This window comes from Crocodylus porosus, unplaced genomic scaffold, assembly GCF_001723895.1.
Source record: "Crocodylus porosus isolate Cpor-Errol unplaced genomic scaffold, CroPor_comp1, whole genome shotgun sequence".
NCBI lineage: Eukaryota > Metazoa > Chordata > Crocodylia > Crocodylidae > Crocodylus > Crocodylus porosus.
The window spans coordinates 1,559,914-1,569,126 of record NW_017728922.1 but is presented as its reverse complement, the minus strand read 5'-3'; the positions used below and the strand labels follow the sequence as shown (position 1 = coordinate 1,569,126).

At 55.9% G+C, this 9,213-nt stretch overlaps 2 protein-coding genes across 3 annotated transcripts in view; one reads left to right on the top strand and one right to left on the bottom strand.

The window, feature by feature from the left end:
* Positions 1 to 407, bottom strand: part of SNRPB (small nuclear ribonucleoprotein polypeptides B and B1) — a 2,310-nt gene extending 1,903 nt beyond the window's left edge. The window contains exons 1-2 of the mRNA XM_019539549.1: positions 227 to 407; positions 2 to 153 (exon numbers count right to left, since the gene is read on the bottom strand). Of these exons, the coding sequence (XP_019395094.1) occupies positions 2 to 153; positions 227 to 229 (155 nt within the window). The 5' untranslated portion in view covers positions 230 to 407. The remainder of the gene's footprint in view (position 1; positions 154 to 226) is intronic.
* Positions 408 to 515: 108 nt separating this feature from the next.
* ELMO2 (engulfment and cell motility 2) overlaps positions 516 to 9,213 on the top strand; it is a 26,871-nt gene continuing 18,173 nt past the window's right edge. The window contains exon 1 of one of the 2 annotated variants that reach the window (XM_019539546.1): positions 516 to 583. The gene's annotated coding sequence lies outside the window, so the exon portion shown is untranslated. The remainder of the gene's footprint in view (positions 584 to 9,213) is intronic. The other variant, XM_019539548.1, reaches the window with a different exon arrangement.

Here is a 9,213-nt window from a genome sequence, read left to right as displayed (position 1 = left end):
CTTGATTTTGCGGAACTCGTCGCAGTCGCACAGGATGAGGTTCATGTGCTTGTCGAAGGCCTTGAAGGTGCCGATGAAGACACGACCGTCCTGCAGGATGCAGCGCATGCGGTAATCGATGTGCTGCAGCATCTTGCTGCTCTTCCCCACCGTCTGCGGGAGCAAGCGAACCAGCGTCAGCCCCAGCCCCAGCCCCAGCCCCAGCCCCGCTCGGACCGGCGCTCACCATGGTTGCGGCCCCTCTTCCCCGCGCGCTGACCCGCCTGCTGCCGAGCGCCGGAAGTGCCCGGCAGGAGCTCAACCCCACTTCCGGCTCCCCCGGCCTGGCGCGCGCGTGTCGCTGCCCCGCGCACAAGGACTCCTCTTCCGGTTCGTGCGGGAAGTGCTTCCGGGACGGGAGGGGGTGGGGCTGCTCGAGGCTCGCTTTCGATCGCGTCTGACGTCACGGCGGGGGCGCGGCACCGCCCAACTCTCGCGGGGGGCGGCCCCCAGGATCGCTATAGCGACGGTGCGCGTGGGGCCGCCTCCTGCCCAATGAGCGGCCGCGGGGGCGGAGAGGGCGGGGCCAGGCGAGCGCTGGGCGGTGAGTGCGGACCGGCCCGGGCGGGGCGCGGGCGGATGTCGCCGGGCGTTCCCGGGGGTGGTGACCGGTGACCGGTGATCGGGTGGTGCGCGCCGCCCCCCCCAGCCGTGCCCCGGTGCCGGCCTCTTGTGCCCTCCGGCTCGGGCGGGGCTGAGCCGGGCGCCCCGTGCGGCCCCCCGCCCCGGTTGGGCAGTCCCCCACGCGCCGAACTCCCGACCAGCGGCGGTCCCTGCTCGTCCCGCTCTTGTCTGCCCCAGGCCCCGCCGTTGGAGGAGACCGTGTTGCGGTGGGTGCAGCGCCGCGGCCTTGCCGGCCAAGACCCTTCGAGCAGGGGTCGCGCCCCCGCGCGTCGCCTGCCCCGGCCCCGCCCTGCTACTCCCCGGTCGGCGGGTGCGGAGCCGAGGGAGCTGCCGGGGGCGCCTTCCCCGTCCGCCGCTGCTCCCCCGCACGGTCCGTAAACCCGGACCCAGGGCCCGTCGCGGGGAGCGGGCCGCTGGACGCCAGGGACTGCCAGGCGGTGGGGACGGTCTGGCGCAGCCAGCGCTGTGCTGCTTGCCAGGCAGGAAGGCCAAACCGAGGTCTTTCTTGCTGAGACCGTCTGAGCTGCGCTCGCCGTTGCCCCGTCTGCAGCGTGAGGCCCACGCCGCGCCCGGCGGCCGTCTCCTGCGTTAAGGCAGCCCCGCAGGCCCGGGGCTCCTGCCCAGCGGCGAGGGGACACCTGGGGCCGACCCAGAGCCAAGGCGGGTCCTGCTTGTCCCACGCGCAGCACCAGCATCCAGGGGTTCGGGGCACTGACAGCGCTGTGCTCGTGACAGGGTCTTGTTCCTCACCTCTGCTCATGCTCGTGTTTTTCACACGCTTTTCTTCTGAAAAGGGAAATGGGTGCCAGTGGTTTAGTGAGGTTTGCCTCACCGTGAGCTGTAGGGGCTGTGCTTGGCTTCTGCAGCGCTGCTGCCTTGTGGAACAGGAGGCCTATTTATAACTGTAAATTTCCCCTTCATACCAAATAGCTTCGTGTTGATCCGCACTTCCCTTTCTCACTTGGCGAGGGCTGTATCCTGGTAGAAGACGAGGCAGATCCCCCCCAGGAGAGGTGCTGCCCAGAGCTTCCTGGGTATCTTGCAGCCAGGCGCTGAGTAAACCTGTTAACATCCTCCTTTTCTCTGCATCCTTCAATGGGCTTTGTGCCTCACAACCTATGAACCCTGAATGCACCATCCTTGCTGACAAGAGAATTTCTAGGGCAGGACTGTGACTACACTGGAAGGGGATTGAGAGTTATCACTCAACTGCAGATCTCTGCTCCAGCTGCAGTGCAGAGAAGGGTGGTGGGAGGCAGCTGCAAACACCCAATTGGGCAGCTCCCTGGAAATCCTAGCTTGTCCCCTGTGTTCTTCCTCTCATGCTCTCAGACCAGCAGGCCTCGTGGCCAGGATGCATTCCAGCTAAATTAATTGCAGGTGTAAGAGTTGGAACGTGCACATAGCAATTCAGACAGTCAAGGAAACTTTGAGCCTGCTTTGCCCCTCTGGCCCCAGGCCTTGCGTGCCTTCATCCTCAGAGATGCAGAGTGGGGAGGGTGTTGGGGAGAGTGGGCCCCATGTAGTCATCTGCTTGTGAGAAATTACCTGTGCAGGTAGCACAGGCCATGGTCAGTGGAGCTCTTGGTCCTGCTTTTTGGTTCATTCCTCATGACTAAGAGCTCCTAGTTAGTGAATGGGGGGGCGCAGGGTGGGAAGGTCCCATGCTGGCTGGAACAGCTCTGTCTGTGTCTGACCTTTGCAGGGATGCCCGTTTATTATGTTGCCCTGCCCCTGGGCTTTGCGGGTTTGGAGTGGTTGGCAGCCATGCACTGTCCCTGGGGGTCTGTAGGGTGGGGCAATCCGCGGCTTGTGCATTCTTTCTTTGGCAATCCCTCGCAGTCGAGGGTTATTTTCTTCCATGGTTGTCTTATCTGTGGGTATGAATATGACTGACGAGGCCAACCCAGGACCGACAGACTCTGCTTCAGCTGAGGCGTATGTTTCCATACAGGGTAGATGGATCTGGATTCTTGCTTTTGTTGCTCCTGCTTTTCCATCTCTTGTTGTCATCTTAAAGTTTCAGAGTACTGAGATCCTTGCAGCAGACTTCCTCCATTTGGGGAGGTCCTGGGTGATAGTCTCCCACAAGCTGACATCAATGTTGCATTTTTTTTTTTAAGCTGGCCTTGAGGACATCCCTGAAGCACTTTCTCTGCCCTCCTCTTGAGCGTACACCTTGGCTGGCTGGGAGAATAAAACTTGGCTGGGAGTCTGAAGTTGGACATCTGGATGACGTGACAGGCCCAGCAAAGTTGATGTCAGATGATCGTTGCCTCGACTTGCTTGCAAGAGGATGCTAATGTTGGTGCATCTGTGTTCCCACTGGATTTGAAGGGTCTTCTGCAGGCAGCATCGATGGCACTTCTCCAGTGACTTGGTGTCTCCTGTACGCTGTCCACATCTCAGCTCCATGCAGTAAGGTCGGGGATCACAGCTGCTTGATAAATCAAGAGCTTGGTTTTGGATCTCATGTTGTGATCTTTGAACACTTGAAGAAATTGACACATTTCTTCAGGCGTCCATAGGCTTCACTTTCACTTTTAAGGTGATGTTGGATGTCTTTGTTGATGTCCCTTTTCTGTGAAAGATGGCTTCTGAGGTCCAGGAAGTACTCAGTGTTCTCCAAAGTCTCACCGTGGATCTGGATTACCAGAGATGGGGGACTGTTCATTAGGAGCTTGTTGGTGGAGGACCTTAGTCTTCTGAATGTTAAGTGTCAGTCCTATTTGCTTGTCTGCCTCAGTAAAGATGATGACAATTGCCTGAAGGTCTGCTTCTGAGTGAGCATGCACTGCAGCATCAATGGTGTACTGGAGCTTGATGACTGAGGTCAGAGTGGTCTTGGTTTTGGCTCAGTCATCTGAGATTAAGCAGTTTATCATCCATTTGGCAGTTCGGCTCCCCTCCAACTGGAAGTTTATTGGTGGTCAGATGTAGCATTGCAGTAAGAAACATTGAGAAGGGTGTTGGAGTGATGATGCAGCCTTCCTTAACTCCCATCTTAACTTCAAAGGGATCTGTGACAAATTTCTTACGCAGCTGGTGAGCTGTGAAGATCATGTCAGTTGTGCCTTTTGATGCCCTAAACCCTGGGGATCCACTGATACTCTGAGAGGAGCTCTTCAGCAAGTGGGAGGAGATGGTTCAGGCAGGTTCCCACAATGATATTTCCTGTAGTGGACAGCAAGGCGATTCCTCTGTAGTTTCTACAGTCAGACTTGTCTCCTTTCTTGAAGATTGTCACAATCATGGCATTCCTGAGGTCCTCTTAGTTTCAGATCCTTCAGATGAGGGCATGGAGCTGTGATGCAAGCACATCTCCCCCTGCCTGAAGATTTCCACAAATGCCTTGTTGTTCATCTGCTTGATAGCTTTCCTCACCTTGCCAAGGGTTGGAGGGATTCTGAGATCGCCTCTGAGTGGGTGTTGCAGGATTGAGATGAGAAGACTCTTATCAACAACAATGTTGATTGAGAAGGTGTTCAAAATGCTCCTTCCACCAGACATTGATGGCTTCTTTTTCCTTGATCAGGTCTCTTCCATCCTTAGGTCTCAGAGGGGGTCAGTCCCTGAGTGCTTAGACCATAGATGGCTTTGGCATTGAAAAGACTCTGGTTGTCAGTGAGATATGTTGACTCTCCTTCACCTTGTCTTTGCACCATCTGTTCCTTATATCATGGGTCCTTCTTTGGACCTCTGCCGTGGCTTGTTGAAGATTCAGTTTATTTTGCTTGGAGTTGGTGTCATTCTGCCAAGCACAAACAGCCTTGTACTTGTGGTCAGTCAACTCTCGGATCTCCCAGTCATTCTCATCCAACCGGTTTTGATGCTTTCTGGTGAAGAATCCAATTGTCACTTTGCAGGTGCTGGTGATGGTGGGTGTGGAGGCACCCCAAGTGCTGCTGACGTTCTCCAATTGTTGTTGACTGGAATTTGCCAGTTTTTCCTTGAGGCACTGGTGGAAGAGGTCTTGCTTGATTGGGTCCCTGAATCCTTCAACACTGATCTTCTGCTTCTGCTGCAGCCACCACTTGGGAGCCAGTTTGAATAACAAAACTGAGCAGATGAGTCAGTGATGGGTCCAGCAATTGTCATCTCCTACCATAGCTCAGGTGATGCAGGCATCTTTGCAATCCTGGGCACAAACAGTGATGTAGTCAAGCAAGTGCCAATGCTTAGATCTTGGGCGTTGCCATGATGTCTTATGCCTGTTTGTTGTGGAATGGGGTGTTGGTGAGTCCCTGTTCTCTGCATTTGATGTCTAACTCCCCTATTCCTTCTACAGCATTGAAGGAAGCTGCCAGATGCCTGGCACGATGGCTGCTGTTCCTGTGGGTATCTGCTGCGGCAGGCTTTCTGCAGCAGACTGAGTCTGTCTCAGTGGTTCATCCCTCTGCGCTAGCAGCCGGGGGTCAGGAGAGCTCTGTCATTTCATAGTTATTAGGGCCAGAAGGGACCTATTAGATCATCCAGTCCGACCCCCTGCCCTGGGCAGGAAAGAGCGCTGGGGTCAGATGACCATCCAATCTCCTTTTGAGTATTTCCAAGGAAGGGGACAGCACCACCTCCCTTGGAAACCTATTCCATGTTTTGGTGACCCTCACTGTAAAGAAGTTTTTCCTGATGTCCAGCCTGAATTTGTTCTATTTTAACTTGTGTCCTTTGTTTCTAATTACCCAGACCATCGCCCTGGTAAACATCATATCCCTCACTTCTTGCTGACCCCCCTTGATGAGTTTGTAGGCGGCACAAGATCACCTCTCGGCCTCCTCTTGTGGAGGCTAAAGAGGTTCAGGTCTCCCAATCGGTCCACATAGGGTTTTTTCGGTAGGTCTTTAACCAGATGGGTGGCCCTCCTCTGAACCCTTTCCAGGCTATCCACATCCCTCCTGAAGTGTGGCGACCAAAACTGGACGCAGTACTCCAGCTGTGGCCTGACCAGTGCCACATAGAGGGGAAGTATCCCCTCCCTAGACCTGTTTGTGATGCACCTACTGATGCAAGAAAGAGTGCCATTAGCTTTACTTATTATCTCATCACATTGGTGACTCGTGATCATTTTGGAGTCAACTATGACTCCAAGATCCCTTTCCACAGTTGTGCTGCTTAGACTGGTCCCTCCCAAACTATAGGAGTGCTGATGATTCTTCCTCCCCAGGTGCAACACATGACCCTTATCCTTGTTAAACTGCATCCTGTTCTGTTCTGCCCACCTCCCCAGCCTGTCCAAATCCACTTGGATTTGTTCCCTGCCCTCTAGTGTGTTTACCTCCCCCCATAGTTTTGTGTCATCAGCAAACTTGGACAGGGTGCTTACTACTCCCTCATCCAAGTCACTAATGAAAATATTGAATAGTACTGGTTCCAGGACAGAGCCTTGGGGGACTCCGCTGCCTACATTTCTCCAGACAGAAACCTACCCATCTACCACCACTCTCTGGGGTGCATCCCATAAGCCAATTTTTCACCCACCAGACTGCAATGTAGATTATTACACAGTTTTTTAGTTTATTTATAATAATTGGGTGTGACACTGTGTCAAAGGCCTTTTTAGAGTCTAGGTAAGCAACATCTACTTCTTTTCCCTCATCCAAACATTTTGTGACCCAGCTGGTCAGGCAGGATCTGCCTGCTATGAACCCATGCTGATTGCCCCTTAGCATTATTTTACCCACTGGTCCCTGCAAATATGATCTTTAACTATTTTCTTAAACGTCTTGCCAAGAATAGAGGTGAGGCTAACCAGCCTGTAGTTACCTGGTTCCTCCTTCCTCCCCTTTTTGAAAATAGGGACCACATTGGCCCTTTTCCAATCCTCTGGGACTTGTCCCGAACACCACGAGTGGCAGTTGTGCCAGCGGGTCCACTATGACTCCGGCTAATTCCCTAAGTACCTGAGGCTGGAGATCATCAAGGCCTGTTGATTTAAATACATGAGCCCCTCCAGATACCCGCTTACTAGGTCTGCATGAACTGCTGGTTGGTTGGTTGGTATCTGTCATTCGTGTCCAGGAACATGGATGCAAAGAATTAATTTTGAATCTCTGCTTCAGCCATCCTATCTGTTACCAGTTGTCCTTGTTCATCCTCAAGTTTGTCCTCACGTGGATGTCTTCGGTGCACGAGAGGCTCTCTGGCCTGGCTTGCCCTCTGTGTTGAAGTTCTCTGGATACTGGTGGGATCCAGGCTGTGGAGGCCAGGCAGGGCGCTTCTCTCCTGTGCGCATGGTGCGGGCTACCCCATGACAGGTATTTCTTCCCTCCTCTGACTTGGGGCCTGGGCTGGCCGTGCTCTTGGGCTGTCTCACTCCCCAGCTTCAAGGTCGAGAGCTGGTGTGGTAGAAGCTGCGGAGAAGGGGCTGTTGCAAGGTACCACTGGGTCATCCAGCTAGTGGTGGCAGTGTGTGTGCCTGGGATGACTGTGGTGCCAGGGCAGCCCCGAGGGAGGTCAAAGACAGTGCAGGAAAGCAGTTGCTATGGATACGGGCCCCCGCAGTCTTGGAGCTGGTCCTGTGGCTTTGTTCCCAGGCAGCCGGGGCTGCTCAGACACGGCAGGATCTGAAGCAACCCGGTCTCTTTGCTTCTGGCTGCTTCTCTTCGGTCCGTGGGGGGCTCTGAACGGGCCATGGGACACGGTACAGGCTGCTCCGAGGCATACTCGTGGTCTCTAGTTCCTCAGCCTCCAATAGTCGGAGCCAGGGACCCTGCTCCCGGCTGACAGTGCCTGGCCCAAGGCTGCGGTGAGGCTAGACAGTCTCCCGGGCTCTGGCCGCAGCTCTGTTGGGAACGCGTTAGCAACATCTCTGAAAGGAAGGGCTCGGGCTGCCTTTGGGAGGGTGCAGGGTGTTTGCTTTCCTGAGCAGGAGGCAGCAGAGGGTTAAAGCAGATTCCCACCGTAAGTGGGAGAAGATCGTCGCAGAGGCAGCGCAGCCCATGGCAACAGGGCAGCGATGTGCTGAGGCAGCATCTTAGGCCGTGGGAGCGGCGCTTTCTTCCAGCGCTCCCTGGCTGCCTCTGTGCGGTCCAGGCCCGTGAACTGCCCCCGCGGTGAGTGTCACTTCCTGCGGGTGATCGCGCAGGCCATGAGGCCCCTGGGCACTGCCCGCTCTGCTGTCCAGGTGGCAGGGTGCAGCTGCGGTTCTGTGAGGGTCTGGCAGGAGAGCCAGCTTGGGCGTGGGGAAATAGTGAGCACTGCCTTGGTGCCAGAGAGATGGGCCTGGCGGCTTCACCCCCAGAACAAGAACTGGGGATGGTGCCGCCTGCTGCCCAAGGCATCTCCTGCACTTCTGGTCTCTCTGGGAGTCAGTCTGGGCACATCTTACCCAGGGAGGCTTAAGGAGTTGGTGTGACCTGCATCCATCACGCTTGGGTGGGGGCTCCTGCTGGCTCCGTGCTTTCTGCACCAGGCGCCTTCTGCCACTTGCTGAAGTGTGTGCGTTCCTTGCACCGAACTGCGTGGGGGATGCCCTGGCCCATGTCAGGCAGCTGAGAGCAGAGGGATGGGCCAGGAGGGGCAGGGAATTGCCCCTTGTGATGCAGGGAGAGTACCCACGCTGGCAGGGTGTTTTGGGGTGCTGGACTCGAGCCATCCTGGTCCGCAGGCCTAAGGATGGTGGAGCTGCGCTGCATCACTGTCAGCGAGTCTAAGGCTGGGTGTGGGGCCTGGATCCTGGCTTCCCCCTGGGTCGGAGGGGCAGGGCTGTGGGTCAGGACAGGTCACCGGTTGGCAATAGGAAGGCTGGACCCGTGCGTGCTTGCTGTATGCAGGGTAGCCGCCTCCCTTTTGGAGGCCTTGGCTGCAGCCCCGGCTCGCTCTGGAATTCAGCTTTTAGAGACTTCGTGGCATTGCAGAGATGCTGCAGCTGCCCACAATAGAGGATATTCAGCTGGGCAGCTTCAATGGGGCCTTCTCATGGAATCCTGGGCTGGAGGGTGCTGGTCACAGGGGGGGAAGGGCAGGTTGCTCGGGGCTCCAGCGAGGCCCGTGGATGTTTGCTCGGGGTGGTGCTTCTGCAGGGTCAGACCCTGTGTCCACAAGGCACAGCTGGGGAGTGCTGAGCTTGCTCCCTGCCCTCTATCACGGGCAGGGACAGCCACTCTGTTCATAGAATCAATGTGTTGCGGGGGCCCTAGACAGATCATCAAGTCTGACCCCCTGCCATGGGCAGGAAGGAGCCCTGGGGGTAGCAGGGGTCATAAGACCCCAGCCAGGTGCCTATCCAGTCTCCTTTTGAAGATTTCCAGGGAGGGTGAGAGCACCACCTCTCTGGGAAGCCCGTTCCAGGCTCTGGCCACCCTTATAGAATCACAGAAGTCGGGTCGAAGGGACCTTGTAGATCTTCGAGCCCGACCCCCCGCCTGGGTGGGAGAAAAAGACTGGACTCAGATGAGTCCAGCCAGGTAGTCATCAAGCCTCTTCTCAAAGATCCCCAGGGTAGGAGCCAGCACCACTTCCCTAGGAAGTTGGTTCCAGCTCCTAGCCGCCCTGAGTGTGAAGTAGGTCTTGCGGATGTCTAATCTAAACCTACTCTCTAATAATTTGTGTCCA